This window comes from Ornithorhynchus anatinus, chromosome 5, assembly GCF_004115215.2.
Source record: "Ornithorhynchus anatinus isolate Pmale09 chromosome 5, mOrnAna1.pri.v4, whole genome shotgun sequence".
Classification (NCBI taxonomy): domain Eukaryota; kingdom Metazoa; phylum Chordata; class Mammalia; order Monotremata; family Ornithorhynchidae; genus Ornithorhynchus; species Ornithorhynchus anatinus.
Window position 1 is genome coordinate 97,062,522 of NC_041732.1, and position 19,638 is coordinate 97,082,159.

The 19,638-nt window shown below is 40.9% G+C and overlaps 1 protein-coding gene across 1 annotated transcript in view; it reads left to right on the forward strand.

The window, feature by feature from the left end:
- The window catches only part of LAMA1 (laminin subunit alpha 1), a 182,851-nt gene that overhangs the window by 105,021 nt on the left and 58,192 nt on the right, over positions 1-19,638 (forward strand). Inside the window, exons 31-40 of the mRNA XM_039912223.1 lie at positions 1,479-1,565; positions 2,820-3,013; positions 4,562-4,704; positions 8,208-8,303; positions 10,619-10,730; positions 12,373-12,535; positions 13,652-13,862; positions 14,107-14,223; positions 14,308-14,471; positions 16,537-16,675. Of these exons, the coding sequence (XP_039768157.1) occupies positions 1,479-1,565; positions 2,820-3,013; positions 4,562-4,704; positions 8,208-8,303; positions 10,619-10,730; positions 12,373-12,535; positions 13,652-13,862; positions 14,107-14,223; positions 14,308-14,471; positions 16,537-16,675 (1,426 nt within the window). The remainder of the gene's footprint in view (positions 1-1,478; positions 1,566-2,819; positions 3,014-4,561; positions 4,705-8,207; positions 8,304-10,618; positions 10,731-12,372; positions 12,536-13,651; positions 13,863-14,106; positions 14,224-14,307; positions 14,472-16,536; positions 16,676-19,638) is intronic.

Genomic DNA, 19,638 nt, shown 5'->3' on the forward strand with positions numbered 1-19,638 from the left:
ACTTAGAGTTAAGGAGAGTGGGCATTTTATCCCCTTTACAGGTGAGAAACTGAGGCAAAGAGAAGTTAAGTGACTTGCCCAGGGTCATGCTCAGGTTCATGAAGTTTGTTCTTCTCCTTCATCAACTTCCATCTATGTCTGCTATTTGGGGCAAGGAGGCTGCTCTTTGCTGGAATGACTCCTGTTGGTAGTATAGCAGACACCTAAAGGTAGCTCACTGCAGCCCCAGCAGTTGAATAGCCTTGAGAGACCCTCTCCCAGACTCCCACGCCCAAGAGGGTCCCCTAAGCCAGGAACCAGGGAGCCTGGTTCCCTTCCAGCATAAAGCTCACCCCACTGAGCTGATCCAAACCTTTGCTGCTTAGGGCAACCGAAATGCCTGTTTATTTGTATTATGGTATTTGTTAACCACTTACTATGTGTCAAGAACTGGGGTAATAATAATAATAACTGTGGTGTTTGTAAAGCACGTAGTATGTGTGAAGCACAGTTGTAAGCACTGGGGTAGATATAGAGTAATTAGGTTAGACACAGTCCCTGTCCCACATGGGGCTCACAGTCTTAATCCCCATTTTACAGAATGAGGTAACTGAGACACAGAGAAGTTAAGTGACTTGCTCAAGGTCAAACAGCAGACATATGGCAGAACCAGGATTAGAATCCACATCCTCTGACTTCCAGGCCAGTGCTCTCCCCACTAGGCTCTTCCCTATTCCCCATGAGGCTCAGATTCTAAGAAGGAGGGAGAAGAGAATTATTATCATTATTATCATTATTATTTTTATTGGCTATGTTAAGCACTTACTATGTGCCAGGCAGTTTAATAAGCACTGGGGCGGATTCAAGCAAATAAGGTTGGACACAGTCCCTTTCCCACTGGGGCTCCTAGACTCAATACCCATTTTACAGTTGAGGTAATGGAGGCTTAGTGAAGTGAAGTGATTTGCCTCAAGGTTAAACAGCAGACAAGTGACTGTGATTAGAACCCATGACCTTCTGACTCCCTGGCCTGTGCTTTATTCACTAGGCCTGAGGCACAGAGAAGCTAAGTGACTTGTCCAAGGTCACACAGCAAGCAACTGACAGAGCCGTGCCAGGTCTGTGCTCTATCCACTAGGCCTTGCTGCTATCCTATTCAATGGCACTCATAGCCAAGGGCCCCAAAGATGGCAACGCAAGGGGCACATAGGAGAATAATAATAGTGATAATTCTGGTATTTGTTAAACACTTACTATGTGCCAAGTACTATTCTAAGCGCTGGAGTAGTTAGAAGTTAATCAGGTTTTCCTATGTGGGGCTCACAGTCTTAATCCCCATTTTACAGATGAGGTAACTGAGGCACAAAGAGATTAAGTACAGTGTACTCGAGCCTGTATGAGAATTCATGACTGAACGAGGTAGCAACTATTTGAAAGTCATAATTTCAAACGTTGACTTGAACAATGTTGAATAATCCGTGTCATTCTTCTTCCTCTAGCTTTAGTCCGACCTGCGTGCTGGAAGGCGAGCAGGATTTCCGCTGTGATGCCTGTTTCCCGGGATATGAAGGACAATATTGTGAACGGTGTGTTTCCCTTTCCATGGCACATCATTATCACCCTGCAGCTTGCATACCAATCAATCAACGTATTTTTTGTGCAGTTACTGCATGCAGAGCACTGTACTAACTGCTTGGGAGACTACAATATAACCGAGTTGATGGATATGTTCCCCACCCACAACGAACTTAGATGTTAGAGGGGGAGGCAGACGTTAATATGAATAAATAAATTATGGATATGTGCATTAGTGTTCTGGGACTGAGGAAGGGGTGACTAAAGGGTGCAAATCTAAGTACAAAGGCCATACAGAAGAGAGTGGAAGAAGAAACAAGGGTCTAATCGTGGTTCATATTTGGTATCGGCTAATAATCTGATAGGGCTAAGATCCCTTTGTTCCTTCAGTCATATTTTTTGAGTTCTTACTGTATGCAGAGCACTCTACTAAGCGCTTGTAAAGTACAGTGCAACAATAGAGACAATCCTTCCACACTACGGCCTCACAGTCTAGAGGGAGGGAGACATTCATTCATTCATTCAATCAGTCATATTTCTTGAGCGCTTACTGTGTGCAGAGCACTGTACTAAGCACTTGGGAAAATACAGTTCAACAGATATCAGTACAAGTAAACAGACTGTGAACTCGAGAGCAGGGAGTGTGTCCTTTTGTTGTTATATAGTACTCTCCTAAACATTTAGTACAGTGCTTTGCACACAGTAAGCACTCAAAAAATACGATCGAATAAATCAGTTGGTTATGGTTGTCTTTTCTGAAGTGACATACATTCTGCTTTTGTATTTTAAATTATCCATCTGTCGATGTTTAAAAACAAATTCCCTAATATTTTAGATGAAACAAAAGCCTCTTTTTTAAATCAACCTGTCTCCCCTCATTGGGAAATGATGATAATTATAAAATAATAATAATAATAGTATGATTATATCAGGTTGAACACTGTCCCTGTCCCACATTGGTATCACTGTCTAAGGGGAAGGGAGAACTGGTATTAAGTTCCCTTTTAACAGATGAGGAAATTAAGACATAGACAAGTTAAATGGTTTGCACAGAGTCACACAACAGGAAAATGGTAGAGCCAGGATTGGAACCTAGTCCTTTTCACTAGCCCGTGCTACTTCTCAGATACTACACGGTTAGTAATGTATAAAAAGCCGTATTTGATCCTACTTCCTATCCAGTGGAAGTATTGTTACACGGACTGGGCCAGTGGCCAATAGATTTATGTTTAAAGCATATTCAGCATCTCCTTTCTTCTCTCTAGCTGTGCTTTAGGCTTTTATGGAAATCCTCAAGAGCCTGGTGGCAGTTGCCATCAGTGTGAATGCAGTCTTAGCGGCTCTGCGGAGAGAAACTGTGACCGCACATCTGGACACTGTTTCTGTAAACCAGGGGTCACTGGGGTCCTCTGTGATCAGTGTCAACTCAGGCATATCCTTGTGGAAAACGAATGCATCTGTAAGTGTTTTCTTCTTTATACAAGAAGTTCCTCCTTTTCTTCTGAGTCTTGTTTTCTCTAGTGATATCTTGGAAGGTTGGTCTTCAGCTAGGAATAGTAACATTAGGCTTTGTTGACCATACATTGCTTGAAAAGCCTTATACTAAGTACTTAGGGCATACAAATGATACGGCGATATCATTTTAATAGAGTTTGGGGGAGAGAGATAGCCTCCCCAATATGAAGGAGGAAGTAGTTCCAGGGAGAAGGGAGAATGTGAGCAAGGGATCAAAGGTCAAAGAGATGAGATCTAGATACAATAAGTAGGTTAGTGCTAGAAGAGTCAAGGTCACCCAGGATTAAAACCCAGGTTTTCTGAATCCTAGACTTCCATTCTCTCCTGTAAACCATGCTGTCTCCTAATGCCTCAATAAAATATTTTACTCAGGATCAGGGTTTACATTATGAATCTGTCTTGGAAAGCTGCCTTTTGCTATCTGCACTAAGTAGATCAAATAAACGTATTTATTGAGCACTTACTGTGTGTAGTGCACTGTGCTAAGCTCTTGCGAAAGTACAGTAAAACAGAGTTGGGAGACCCGTTTCCTGCAGTGAGCTTACAGTCTCAAGCAATGGCTTATTTTGCTTTCATCATTACCATCATCATTATTGACTAAGCATCTGTTGTATGCAGATCCCTGTAAGAGTTGCATGGAATGATAGGAAAAAGTAAAATTCCAGGTCTCTGCTCTCCAGGAATTCATAGTTTATGCTATTGCATAGATCCTATATTATTTACTTATGTATTTATTATGGTATTTGTTCAGCACTTAGCATGTGTCAGTCACTGTTCTAAGTTCCGGAGTAGATAAATGTTGATCAGATTGGATGAAGTCTGTCCCCCACATGGTGCTCACAGCCCAAGCAGGGGGCAATGGGGAAGCAGATAGTCCTCTTTCTGGCCCTCTTTTTACTTGCTCTTCTTTCCCTTCCCCTTCCTTCTCCTCTTACTCCTTTCTCTCTTCCCTTCCCTCCACCTCTTCTTCTCCTGTCCCTTCAAGGCTCCACCATGATGCTCCACCTCCAAGTTGGTCCAAATGAAAAGTTGGCATTTATGGAGTGATAGTAATAATTAATAAGAATTATGGTACTTGTTAAGCACTTACTATGTGCCAAGCACTTTTCTAAGCACTGGGGTAGATATAAGGTATCAGTTGTCCCACGTGGGACTCAGTCTTAATCCCCATTTTATAGATGCAGTAACTGAGGCACAGAGAAGTTAAGTGGCTTGCCGAAGGTCACACAGCAGACAGGTGGCAGAGCTGGGATTAGAACCCATGTCCTGTGACTCCCATGCCCATGCTCTTTCCACTAAGCCACGCTGCTTCTAACTAAGCCATGCTGCTTCATTTTGTGATGAAATGGTTCTTATACGTAGATTGAATTGTAAAGCATTTACTCTAACTACTCCTTTTATACTCTACCTTATCTCCTTTCCTCCCACTCTTCTTTCTTCTCCCTCCCAAAAAAGAAATTATTGGACTAACTTTAACATTTTGTGTCTTTAGCTTGTGATGATGACTGTGTCGGTGTCTTGCTAAATGATCTGGATAAACTGAGTGATGCTATTTCTTCGATGAACCTCACAGAAGTCGCCCCGGCTCCATATGGAATTTTGTCTAATTTGGAGAATGTCACGAAACATCTCAAGGTAAATAATGCAAACACAAATATTGCTCATCCCAGTGGAGCAGGGGAGGTAAAATATTGACACCATCTTTATTTCCCTTTGGATTTCTGTGTTCATAACAAAGAACTCAGATCAGCAAAAACATGCGGCATCAAATATGATTCACTAAATGCCTTCCTGCTCAAATGTGATCAAATTGACATCAGCTGTGCATTATTTTACAGACCTGTGTTTTGCTGTGTCAGTTGTCACATAATTAAAATACTTAAAATGATGACTAACCTTAACTCCGCTCCCTGTTCTTTAATAAATGTATCATTTATACCTGGATTTGTCTTTTTTTCTGTCCTTTAAATAGAAATTCCTTATTCAAGTTGAGTTTTCTATTTTTGGGTATCAGTTAATCAAGTCCTTTATTTTTTCTATGCTATTTTGGTGATGTGTGTTGTCCACTTTTCCAGAGAGTCAACTCTTAGCGTGGCTCAGTGGAAAGAGCACGGGCTTTGGAGTCAGAGGTCATGTGTTCGAATGCCGGCTCTGTCACTTGTCAGCTGTGTGACTGTGGGCAAGTCACTTAATTTCTCTGTGCCTCAGTTACCTCATCTGTAAAATGGGGATTAAGACTGTGAGCCCCACGTGGGACAACCTGATTCCCCTGTGTCTACCCCAGCACTTAGAACAGTGCTCTGCACATAGTAAGCGCTTAACAAATACCAACATTATTATTATTATTGTATTCATGGAAGTGGAGCAAGAAAAAATATTATTTTACAAATACACTCAAATTCTCAATTTAGATATGGCTTTATCTTCCCCTGTCAATCTCCTTGCCACCGTTCTTATTGTGCCTTGTTTCTCCATTTTCTCACCTCAAACCCCTTACTCACACCCTTCTTCCTGCCCAGAACTTCCTTCGTCTTTAAGTCGGCTAGACCACAGCTCTCTATAAATCATCAAGGTCCCTCTGAATTTCCACTTCCTCCAGCAGGCATACCTCAATTCATCTTCTTCCCAGATTACATCCCTTGGCCTAGGAGATAGAGCACAAGCCTGGGAGTCAGAAAGACCTGGGTTCTGATCCCGACTCTGCCACTTGTCAGCAAGTTACTTCACTTCTTTAAGTCTCAGTAACCCCATCTGTAAAATGAAAATTAAGACTATGCATGGACTTAGTTCAATCTGACTAGTAGATACCCCAGTCTTTAGTACAGTGCCTGGTACATAATAAGGGCTTAACAAAATCCCATAAAAATAAAATGAATAAAAAGCTACCAGACCAGGAATACTGTTCTACTATTTAAGCACTTTTTATTCACCTTTCCATTCTTATTGGTAAATTATGATGTCTTACCCATTAGATTATAAAGGCCTTTAGGGCAGGGTACAAGTTACTTCTTAAGTTTGTACTTCCCAAGTATCTTGTTACAGTCCACTGCATCAAGTGGGTTCTCAGTAGATACAAATAATCTTTCTCTTATTATTTAATATATATATATATATGTTCTCTATATATACATCGATTAGACTGAAAGCCCATCAAACGGCAGGGTCTGTCTCTATCTGTTGCCGACTTGTTCATTCCAAGTGCTTAGTACAGTGTTCTGCACATAGTAAGCACTCAATAAATACTATTGAATGAATATATATTATAGTAGTAATTCACAGTATTGTGTATATATATATTGCTACTGTGTCTATCAATCAGTGGTATTTTTTAAGCGCTTACTCTGTGCGGAGCACTGTACTAAATGGTTAAGAAGAATGCAATACAACATAATCCGTGGACACATTCCCTTTCTACAACAAGTTTACAGTTTAGCGGTCTACTGTACTCCCCAAAGTACCTAGTACAGTGCTCTCCACAGAGAAGGCATTCCATAAATACAATTGATGAGTTTATTGATTGTTGGATGTATCGCAGAATAGTAATATGCTTTGATTAGCAGAGTTGGAACACATTCCCTGCGCACCAGGAGCTTACAGTCTCGAGAGAGAGAGACATTAAAATAAATTATGGGTGCATACATAAGTGCTGTGATGAATGACGAATGAATGGGATGAATATCAAGTGCTTAAAGGGTTCAGATCCAAGTGCATGTATCCGTCCTAGTCCTGGTAATGTGTCCTTAGGACAAAGTGAAATGGGACTACACTGCAATGTTTAGTTGGGTAAATTATACTTTGGCCCTGCCATAGAGAGATTTAGATGTGCTTGTTACATGGTGTTATCTGCAAAGCATATAAATGATAGGGTAGATATTTCCCAAAATATAAAGTTTTTACTCTTAAAGTACCTTAAGGACCAAGTGTGAGCCTGCCAGTAGCCTAAAAATCCTTAAACTGAGTAAAACTGAGACACAATAATAATTATGATATTTGTTAAGCGCTTACTATGTGCCAAGCACTGTTCTAAGTGCTGAGGTAGATACAAAGTAATTAGGTTGTCCCACGTGGGGTTCACAGTCTTAATCCCCACTTTACAGATGAGGTAACTGAGGCATAAAGAAGTTAAGTGATTTGCAAATACCAACATTATTATTATTATTTGCCCAAAGTCACACAGTTGGTAAGTGGCGGAGCAGTGATTAGAACCCATGACCCCTGACTCCCAAGCCACGCTGCTTCTCATAATAATGACGGTATTTGTTAAGCGCTTATTATGTGCCTAGCACTTTTCTAAGCGCTGGGGTAGATACAGGTAATCAGGTTGTCCCACGTGGGGCTTACATTCCTAATCCCCATTTTACAGATGAGGTAACTGAGGCACAGAGAAGTTAAGTGACTTGCCCAGAATCACACAACTGATAAGTGGCAGAGTTGGGATTAGAACCCACGGCCTCTGACTCCAACCAATCTGGAATCTGTGGAAGCGATTCATTTCTTTTTGGGTTTTTTTTTGTTTTTTGTTTTTTGTTTTTGACATCTAACTGACCCTATGCATATTAAATTGGAACCAAGCCTGTCCCCTTCATTCAATCAGTTAATCAATCATATTTATTGAGTGCTTACTATTTGCAGGGTACTGTACTAAGCACTTGGGAGGCAGAAGGCCTGGGTTCTAATCCCAGTTTCCACCACCTGTCAGTTATGTGACCTTGGGCAAATCACTTCACTTCTCTGTGCCTTAGTTACCTCAGTTGTAAAATGGGGATTAAGATTCTGAGTCTCAAGTAGGATAGGGACTGTGTTCAACCTGATTAGCTTGTATCTGCCCCAGTGCTTAGTAAAGTCCCCGGCACATAGAAAGCACTTAACAAATGCCATAAAAAAAATTATCCACAAAAAATTAGTGAAGAAGTAAGGAATAGTGTGATATAATTGAGGAAACAAATTAATGATATATCCTACCACCCCATCTGGGTAATTTGAATATCTATTCAAGCCATTCTTTTATCCATTCTAGCACAGGAAGCAATGTATAAAATGAAGAGCAAAGAAACAAAGATTCTCCCGGAAGTGTTTTTAACTTTATAAGTATATCTTAATGTAGAGATTCTAACTTCCATTTGGCTTGTTCCTTTCAGGAATCTCAATCCAGTGACCATGTGCCTCTCTCATTGGAGACAGCGAAAGGGCAACTTGATGATATTTCAGAAAGCACAGATCACATGCAAAAAGAAGTAAGCTATACACATTTTCATTCCTTTTGTAAGGCAAAACTGTATTGGGAATCACTTTAGGGACATTAATGAAACTATTATGTAGAGAAGAACTATTTCTCTTTAGCATGGACCATTTTCTCACCTTAACTATCTCTAAAAATACATTTGAAAATTCAAATGGTTGATACAGTACACATATAGAGTAATTATAATTGTATCTCACAAATTCTATGTGGGGGTAGGTAGTAGCTCATAATTACAGTAAGCAATATGACTTAGTCAATAGAGCATGGACCTGGGAGTCAGAAGGATCTGGGTTCTAATCCCTGCTCCATCACATGTCTGCTGTGTGACCTTTGGCAAGCCACTTGACCTCTCTGTGTCTCAGTTACTTCATCTGTAAAATGGGGGTAAGACTGTGAGCCCCATGTGAGACAGGGACTGCGTCCAACCTGATTAACTCATTAAGCATTGCTTAGAGCAGAGCTTGGCACAAAGTAAGTGCTCGACAAGTATGTTATTATTATTATTATTATCAATATAATTCAGTCCCAAACTCTGATCATTTCAGTGCTTTGGAAGTAGAGTTTATTTATATTTTAAAAGTAAGTCAATCACTAAAGTGATTGCCTATTTTATCAAGGTTGCATGTTTTCCTTCCTCCAGACTCTGTAATGGCCCAGTGTGGGAAATGCTATTTTAAAACGTGGCTTGTTAAGCAATCAATCAATCATATTTATTGAGTGCTTAATATGTGCAGGGCACTCTACTAAGTGCTTGGGAGAGTACAATACAGCAGTCACATTCCCTGCCCATAATGAGCTTATGGTCTAGAGGGTGAGACAGACATTAATGTGAATAAATTACAAATATGAACCTAAGTGCTGTGGGGCTGGGAGGCTGGGATAAAGGGAGCATAACTTGTCACCCTAACTGGGTGACAGAAGGGAGTGGTAAAAGAAGAAATAGGGGCTTAATCAGGGAAGGTCTCTTGGAGGAAATGTGCCTTCAATAAGGCTTTGAAGAGGGGGAGAGTATTGTAGCTCAAATGTGAAGAAGGTCAGAGTCAGCACTGGGGCGTGAGGTTGGTGGTGAGGTAGACAAGATTGAGGTACAGTGAGTAGGTTGGCATTATAGGAGTGAAGTATGTGGGCTGGGTTGTAGTAGGAGAGTAGGGGACAAGGTGTTTAAGTGCCTTGAAGTCAGTGGTAAGGAGGTTCTGTCTGATGCGGAAGTGGATGGGCAACAAATGGGGGTTCTGGAGGAGTGAGGAATCATGGACTGAACGCTTTTGTTGGAAAAATGATCCAAGCATCAGAGTGAAGTAAGGACTAGACTGGGGAGAAACAGGATGCAGGCAGGACAGCAAGAAGGCTGATAAAGTAATCTGACAGGGTAGGAGGGTAGGAGGAACCTGTGAAAGAGACTGAGAACAAGCGGCCAGAGAGGTGGTGGGAGAACCAAGGTAGGATAATGTCAGTGAAGTCGAGGTTGGATAAGGTTTTCAGGAGAAAGGGGTTGGTCGATAGTTTTGAAGGCAACTGTGAGAATGGAGTAAGATCCATTGGATTCCACAAGAAGGAGATCATTGGTGACTTCTGAGGGGGTGGTTTTTGTGGAATGAAAGGGACAGAAGCCACATTGGATGGGGTCAAGGAGAGAATTGGAGGAGAGGAACTTGAGATAGTGGGTTGTAGACAACTCACTCAAGGAGTATGGGGAGGAACTGTAGAAGGGAGATGGAGTTATAGCTGGAGGGAGCTTAAGGAGTCAGGGGTGGGTTTTTTTTTAGAATAGGGGAGACTTGAGCATGTTTGAAGGCATGGGGAAGCAGCCATTGGAGAACAAACAATTGAAGATGGCTTGTAGATGACAAATATGGCAGTAAGGAAATACCCTGACCCAAACTGGACAGATCTGACTCCATTGCCCCTTTAAAGGTTTAATTTGTCTCAGAAATCCTAAAGGTCTTTCCTTGATTTGTTTTATTTTGGGTCCTGGGTGTCAAAGGGCTTTCTGAAGTACATCACAATGTTGGAAACTTAGACATATTAGTCCCACGGTCTTTACAGCAGAGACCTGCAAAGACTCTGTAAGGCCACAATAAGGCGGGTTGATAATATTGATAAAAATATTCTCTCTTATCAGACTCACTGGTTGAATAACTTTCACTGAACCTCTTCTGTTTATTTCTGCCTGGGAAATAGTAATCTTATGAGTTTAATGAACATCATGGAAAGAGTCTAATCTCATGAATGGGACATTGGTATAGATAATAAAATATTAATATTGTTTTAAAAATAATATGAACTGGTTTATATTTTGTTTTATAGCTCAACAGGGTATTGGAAAGTGGTGAGCTGTTGAATAGTTCCAGCGAAAGAATGCTGAGCAGGAGTCAAGATTTAAGCACATTTGTTGGCAAGCTGCAGATGACCATCAATGGTGAGGCATCTAATACCTCATTTCACCTAATGTCTGACTCCCTCATAAGCGCGTAAGCTCTTTGTGGGCAGAGTCTCTATCACTTTGCTATTTTGTATTTTTTCAAGGTCCTACTACAATAGAGGCACCAAACGGGTGCTCAATAAATGTTAGCACTACTCTTTTGCTCTAGCCACATGTTTGGTGAGATTTTCCCTGGGATGGAACTGTTAAATTAGATTAAACTTTCTAACTTACAGCCAATCCAATTCACTCTTGAGGTGGTTAATGGGTAGAGAAAGTTAGTATTCTGATATGGAACTAAGACAAACACATTGATATCAGGAGTACAGTCCAGAAAAAAAGTGGAATTAAAGTTTTTTTAAGGTATTTGTTAAGCACTTACTGTGTGCTTAACTGTTTCAAGCATTGGGCTAGAGAAGCAGCTTGGTTTATTGGAAAGAGCATGAGCCTGGTAGTCAGAAGGACTTGAGTTCTAATCCTGCCTACTCCACTTGTCTGGTATGTGACCTTGGACAATTCACTTCACTTCTCTGTCCCTCAGTTACCTAAGGTTTTAGTTAAGTAAAAGTTTAAAACTTTTTTTCATGATATTTGTTAAGCACTTTCTATGTGCAGGCACTGTACTAAACACTGGAGTAGATACAAGTTGATGAGGTTAGACCGAGTCCCTGTCCTACAAAGGGCTCAGTCCCCAACTGTAAAATGGGGATCATTCATTCATTCATTCAATAGTATTTATTGAGCGCTTACTATGTGCAGAGCACTGTACTAAGCGCTTGGGATGAACAAGTCGGTAACAGATAGAGACAGTCCCTGCCGTTTGACGGGCTTACAGTCTAATCGGGGATAATAATGTTGGTATTTGTTAAGCGCTTACTATGTGCCGAGCACTGTTCTAAGCGCTGGGGTAAACACAGGGAAATCAGGTTGTCCCACGTGGGGCTCACAGTCTTAATCCCCATTTTACAGATGAGGGAACTGAGGCACAGAGAAGTTAAGTGACTCGCCCACAGTCACACAGCTGACAAGTGGCAGAGCTGGGATTCGAACTCATGAGCCCTGACTCCAAAGCCCGTGCTCTTTCCACTGCGCCACGCTGCTTCTCCAAACTGTGAGTCCCTTGTGGGCCAAGGACTATGTCCAACCTCATTAATGGGTCTACCCCAGCACTTTGCACAGTGCCTGGCATATAGTAAGCACTTTACCATAAAAAAAATTTTAAAAAAATGAAATAAGCAGGTTGGACACAGTCCCCGTCTCATATTCATTCATTCAATCTTATTGAGTGCTTACTATGTGCAGAGCACTGTACTAAGCACTTGGAATGTACAATTAGGCAACCGATAAAGACAATCCCTGCCCAATAATGGGCTCACAGTCATAGGGGGCTCATAGTCTATGAAGTAGGGAATAGGATTTATTCCTCATTTTATAGATGATTAAACTGAGGCAGTTAAGAGAAGCTAAGTAACTTGTCCAAGGTCACCCAACACAAATGTGTCAGAGCCTGGATGCGATCCCAGGTCCACTGACTCCCAAGCCCATCCATTTTCCACTGGGCCATGCTGCCTCACTTTCCCTCCAGTGCTTCATGAACACTTCAGTTGCTTCCTAACAATTACTACACATTTCTTCATAGAACTTGCTAAAGTGGCAACCACTCTAAATGAGACTCTGGCTGCAGATTTTCAGTTGTCCAACTCTACACTTCAGAATATGCGGGAAGACATTGGAGCCATGTTGGAAGAAATGCGGAGAAGACATTTCAGTCAACTACACCAAAATGTTACAACTGAAATCAAGTAAGTTAGTAAATATAATTTTTTCAACTGTCAACGATCTTCTCAATGGGCATAATCTAAAGGCAGGAGACAGGAAGTGCGAGGATGAGAAGAAGAAAAATGAAGCTGAGAAAGAGAGGCAAGTAGACATATTTGCTGGAGTCAAATTCATTCATTCATTCGATAATATTTATTGAGTGCTTACTGGGGGCAGAGCACTATACAGAGCGCTAGGGAAAGTACAATACAACAATAATCATTGGTACTTATTCAGTGCTTTCTGTTTGCAGAGCACTGTACTAAGCACCTGTACAATACAACAGAGTTGGTAGACATATTCCCTTCCCCCAACGAGTTTACAGTCTAGATAATAATAATAATGTTGGTATTTGTTAAGCGCTTACTATGTGCAGAGCACTGTTCTAAGTGCTGGGGTAGATACAGGGTAATCAGGTTGTCCCACGTGAGGCTCACAGTTAATCTCCATTTTACAGATGAGGTAACTGAGGCCCAGAGAAGTTAAGTGACTTGCCCACAATCACACAGCTGCCAAATGACAGAGGCGGGATTCGAACCCATGACCTCTGACTCCCAAGCCCGGGCTCTTTCCCCTGAGCCACGCTGCTTCTCTAATGGGGACACAGACATTATTGTAAGCAAATAATTTACAAATATGTACGTAAGCACTACGGGGCTGAGGATGGAGCAGAGAACAAATGCCTAAGGTTTTAGTTAAATAAAAGTTTAAAACTTTTTTTCATGATATTTGTTAAGCACTTTTTGTTAAGCCAGGTACTGTACAAAACACTGGAGTAGATACACGTTGATGAGGTAGGTCCCAATCCCTGTCCCACAAAGGGTTCATAGTCTTCATTCCCATTTTACAGATGAGGTAACCAAAGCACAGAGAATTTAAGTGACTTGCCCAAGGTGACACAGCTGACAAGTGGTGGAGTCGTGATTAGAACTCAGGTCCTTCTGACTCCCAGGCTCGTGCTCTACCCACTGGGCCATGCTTCTTCTCTACTAGACTACGCTGTTTCTCTTGTCTATCGACAGAGGAAATTACTCTGACCCTTCTTCCACAAAGCTTTCCTTATGCATTTATTTATCATATGTTTCACTTATGTTTAACAGAGCTGCAGAGAATTTGCTGTCACGGATTCAAAAATATTACCAGAAACCACAGCAAGATCTAATGAAACTGAAAGAAGATGCAAGCCATTGGTTTTCCAAGCACAGCAGCAAGCTTCAAGAAGCTCAAGATCTTGTAAATGAAGCTCATGCCAAAATGAAGGAGACCAGACGTTTACTTCTCGCTCTGACAAATAATTTAGAAGAATTAAATGTGAGTTGGATCTGACCCCTCTTTGCCTGCCCCTGCACCCCAGATCTTGAATGACTTTACCATTCCCATTTCATTCAATGAATAGAGAACATCAAATGATTGATTTTACCTATCACTTTACTTAGTTTTTATATACTAATTTTACTTATTATTGTACAAACTAGATATGCACCTAGAAAATTATTTTTAGTAAATAGGGGCTGTTTTCTGCAGGTCATACCCTAACAGGTGATTTATTTCATAGGAAAAAGAGATGAATGTCCAAGAAAGCAGAAACGTATCTGTGATGCTTATCGATAAAGGCAAAAGCCTAATGGATCTCGCTGCTGCCCTTGCAGAAAACGTAAACAATGCTACATTGGTAAGTCGGGTCCTGCTGGACAATGTTGCTTTGACATGGGGAGCTTAATTTCCCTCTGGGTAAAATGACCATTTCTCTGTGCAGAACCTGGAGGTTCACTGGGACGAATTCCTTCTCTGGTGTGCTAAGATCCGACACCACGTGGACAACCTAGTCATGGAAATGTCCAAAAGGGGAGCCCTTGACCTAGTCTTCAATGCAGAGGCCCGTGCAGCTGAGCTTCAAAGGCTTGCAGACTCATTAGACAGGTGAGGACTCAGGAATGCCAGAGTTTGAAAGAAGCTTCCGCCTGAAACACCCTCCCTCCTCATATCCTACAGACAGTTACTCTCCCCAGCTTCAAAGCCTTATTAAAGGCATATCTCCTTCAAGAGGCCTTCCCTGACTAAGTTCTCCTTTCTTCTTCTCCAACTCCTTTCTGTATCACCCTGAATTGCTCCCTTTATTCATTTCCCCCTCCCAGACTCACAGCACATGCGTACATATCTGTAATTTATTTATTTACATTAATGCCTGTCTCCTCCTGTAGACTATAATGTCGTCATGGGCAGGGAGTGCATCTGTTCCTTGTTACATTGTATTCACCCAAGTGCTTAGTACAGTGCTCTGCACACAATAAGCACTCAAATACGATTGACTGACTGATTGAATGGTTGACTGATTTCATTTAAAGGTTGAGGAGAATAGTATTGATTTATTTGGTTAGATCATACATGATTACATTACCTTTGTTGAAGTATAGGAATCGAACTCCTCCTAGAGCTTGTGGGTCTTCCTTCTTGTCAAACCTGAAAATGGGGAGTGAGGGAAAAGTGTGGTGAGAAAGTTGCACAAGTTCCAGAATGGTTTGGGGACATAAGTTTGTCCTCAATGATCTCCAACTTGGACATTTTAAGTCCAACCCTTTAATCAGAAGATGTTCAGAAGACACTGGGCTAATCCGATAGTGGGTTAATCCCAATTCTGAATTTTCTAGTTTCCAAAGTTTCTAAAATTGCGTGACAGTTTATAAAAAAATCAGTAGGTGTCCTCATTTAATAAAAAACACATGGTCAACCTATGAATGACAAATAGTATCTCCCCAACCCCCCCACCTCCACACCACAGGTTTGGTTATTTAGCTACAGGGATTAATAAAAGGATCAACAGCTGACAACCTGTATCCAACAAGTGTTAATATTGATGTATTAAGATATGTAGTAATCAATTTCTAGTTCAAAGAAATGTGTAGATAATTTTCTGGGTGCAGGAAATATTTCTGATTGCTCTTATGAAATATAGCCTAGAATAATATAACAGAAGAAAATCTAGTTCAGTATTTTACACAGATAGTCAAGTGGGCATATAATAAATGCTATTACTGTAACTATTACTACTACCAGTAAGTTCTGGCAAATCAGTGAATTTTATAAGTCAAAAGGCTGCTTGTCTGCTGTGTGACCTTGGGAAAGTCACTTCACTTCTCTCTGCCTTAGTTACCTCATCTGTAAAATGGGGATTGAGACTGTGAGCCTCATGGGGGTCAGGGACCGTGTCCAGCTTATATCCACCCCAACGTTTAGTACAGTGCCTGGCACATAGTAGGTTTCTTAACAAATACCATTATTATTATTATTATTATCATTAGGGAAGATTTTCTGGGCATCCCAGGAACCTGAAGGGCCTGAGATGATATTTCAATCTTTAAGGCTTATCACCATTATTATTAGACTTCATTCTGCACAGCTTGCCAAGAGGTAATGTTCAGTTTCACAGGACTCTAAGGATGACATGAAATTTGACAGTAGACACGTCCTTATCATCACAGCCTCCTACTTCATTTTTGCACATGATTATTAAGGCTGCCTCTCACAAAGCAAAAACTTGCTGTTATCCCATCTGCTAGTTTGTTGGCCAATAGCTACAGGCAGGGTGACCTAATGAATAGGGCACAGAAGATCTGAATTCCTAACTCTAACCCTAGATTGCTGTGTGACATGAGGCAAGCCACTTAACCTTTCTTCACATCAGCATCCTCATCTGTAAAATAGGGATAAGATAGATTGTGACTCTGTGTGGGACAGGGGCTGTGTCCCAATCTTGTATTTACCCCCACATCTGGGCATGTAATAAATTATTAATAAATTCCATAATTTTTTTTTTTTAAATGCCCATAGGCTTTTGAATTGCTCTGGGAGCAGTGAAGGAATATTTACCACCTGATTTAGTTCAGCAATGCTAAGGAAGACAAATGTGCAGTCTGATATATGTAGAAAATCATCCCTGAGTCATTTGTGTGGAAATAATAATTTTCTAATTGTGTTGATTCTGCAGGAGTCTCTCAGATGTGAGAAATGTTTCTTTCAGTACATCTAATGCCCTCCACACCCATACCAATGTTTGGGACCTGATTAAAGACACAGAAAAACTGGCAGAAGAAACTTACAGGATCCTACGTGACCCTCTGATCTCTGTAAGTCAGTTTCATTTTGATTTTAGACTGGGTTCACTACACACGTCTTTTGGGAAGATCTGCAATCATTTCATGAAATGATTGAGTTAGGCTTTGGACCTTGCCTTCAGGCTTAATAAAGTTCTACTCCTTGCGGAATGTGTGATGATTTCCTACCATTTATTGTTTAGCATTGGAAAATATGGCAATACTCTGTGAGCCGTCAGGTCAGGAGTCTGAAATTAATGAAATATATGTGGGGGGAAGATATTCTTCTAGGTAAAGTGGTTTATATTTCCATTACTTTTCCATGCAGTGATTCAGTTTTAAGTTTCAACTTGAATAACTCTTTTTTATGGTTTTATGTTTATAACCTCTATGGCATTCCACTTTTCTCTCATCTTATTCATTTGGGCAAATATCTCAGTCTAGCACCTTTCGGTTAGGTGAGGTTAGCTATTCTTACTGCATTCTCCCATTGCCTTGGACCAGTATGGCTACAGACGAAAGGCCCGAAGCATTCAAAAGCATAGGGTTTGACTCTTTCCTGGAACTAAACTCTGAAAATTGAGCTCAACTCATTTTCCTTCTCACTCTCTTCTCCCAAACCAACTGACATAATCATCTCATGCTTTCTTAGGTGTGCTGCCACCTCTTGTTAAGTTAGATTTGCTTACCTCAATAATTTTAATTTCCCTGGGATTGTGCTTCCTCCTAAATCAGTTCAAATTAAATTACTGGATTTCAATTCTCCCCAAGTCAATTCAAAACCTAGGTTTACCAGAAATTATTTTCAATCTGACTTTTGACTAAATAAGAGCTATGATACATCACCTACTTTTATTTATATTCACCCTAATCAAAGTGCCATGAAATCAGTTTACTGATTATACAAATATTTGTGCTGGAATAGCTTCCTATTTTTTAATACTGAAAGAGAAAGCAATTTCCAAAATTACTTTTTTTTTTCTTGTGATCATTTCTTGAAAATATAGTGGCGAACCAATGTAATAACTAAATTGATCCAAACCTGTACCGAAACTTAAAGTGAAGTTCACTTTTGCCATTGAATATACCTGTATGCTGCCAATATCTTCATTAATGCTTTATTTTCAGTGTCGTATGGAGCCGCAATCAGTATATTTTGAAAAACCTAAATTATAACTCTCTGACATTCTCTTTTAGCCTGGGTGAATGGGCCGTGTGTCTTTTCTGTTTTCAGTCAATCAGTAGAAGGTTGATTGAAGCAACAGAGAAGTAGTGTGGTCTACTGAATAAGGCACGGTCCTGAGAGTCAGAGGGTCATGGGTTTTAATCCCAGCTCTGCTACTTGTCTGCTGTGTGACCTTGGGCAAGTCACTTCACTTTACTGGGCCTCAGATACCTCATCTGTAAAATGAGGATTGAGACTGTGGGCTCCACGTGGGACAGGGACAGTGTCCAACCCGATTTGCTCATATCCGCCCTAACACTTAGTACAGTGCCAGGCACACAGTAAGTGCTTAACAAATGCCACAATTATTAACATCAGTTTGAGCAGCTTTTGTGTACAGAGCACTGTACTAATTGATGCTGGAGGTTGAAAGAACTTAAAACAGGTGGTGCAGAAGAATGGCGTGGGAGTTGGGAGGGATATGAACTGGAGAGATGAGAAATTAATTGAGGAAGGCCACCAGAGAAGATAGGATTTCAGAGGGGCTTTGAAGATGGGAAAAACTTTGTGTTTAGTCTGTTGGATAGTAAGGAGGCAGGAGTTCCAGGATGATGAAAAGAGGTTGATGGAGGAAGAATGAGAAAAAGTCATAATGAGTGGGTTAGTTTGGTAGGAATTAAGAGGACAAGCTGGGGTGTTGTGGGAACCCCCAGAGAGTGATTAGTGATTATGTGCTTCAATATCCCCGGTCATTTTTCTGGAAGATTGTTCTGCACACAACTCCCCTCTCCTCAGGTATCTCCAGTGGTTGCCCATCTGTATCCACATCAAGCAAAAGCACCTCGCCATAGGCTTTAAAGGGCTCAATCAGCTCTCTCCCATATTCTTACCTTTGTTCACTACAACCCAACTTGGACACTTTGTTTCTTTATCACCAACCTACTTTACTGTGTGCCTCTATCTCGTCTCTTGCCGTTGACCTCTTGTTGATAGCCTCCCTTCTGCCTGGAATCCCTTTCCACTTCAATAATAATAATAATAATGTTGGCATTTGTTAAGCACTTACTATATGCAGAGCACTGTTCTAAGCGCTGGGGGAGATATAGGGTAATCAGATTGTCCCATGTGAGGCTCACAGTCTTAATCCCCATTTTACAGATGAGGTCACTGAGGCACAGAGAAGTTAAGTGACTTGCCCACAGTCACACAGCTGACAAGTGTCAGAGCTGGGATTCGAACCCGTGACCTCTGACTCCCAAGCCCGTGCTCTTTCCACTGAGCCACACTGCTTCCAATTCAATTCAATTCAATAGTATTTATTGAGCGCTTACTATGTGCAGAGCACTGTACTAAGCGCTTGGATTGAACAAGTCGGCAACAGATAGAGACAGTCCCTGCTGTTTGACGTGCTTACAGTCTAATCGGGGGAGACGGACAGACAAGAACAATGGCAATAAATAGAGTCAAGGGGAAGAACATCTCGTAGAAACAATGGCAACTAAATAGAATCAAGGCGATGTACATTTCATTAACAAAATAAATAGGGTAATGTAAATATATACAGTTGATATATTATACAGTATATACATATACTGTATAATATATACAGTATATACAGATACAGTATATAATGTAAATATATACAGTATTTATATACAATGTAAATATATACAGTTGTTCCCGATCCAACAATCCAATCAGTCAAACTTCATTCCAACAGACCATCATTCTCCCTATCCTCAGAGCCCTACTAAATCATATCTTCTCCAGGAAGCCTTCCTGATTCACCTCTTATCTCCCTACCTTACTCTCCCTCTGCCTCTGATCTTGC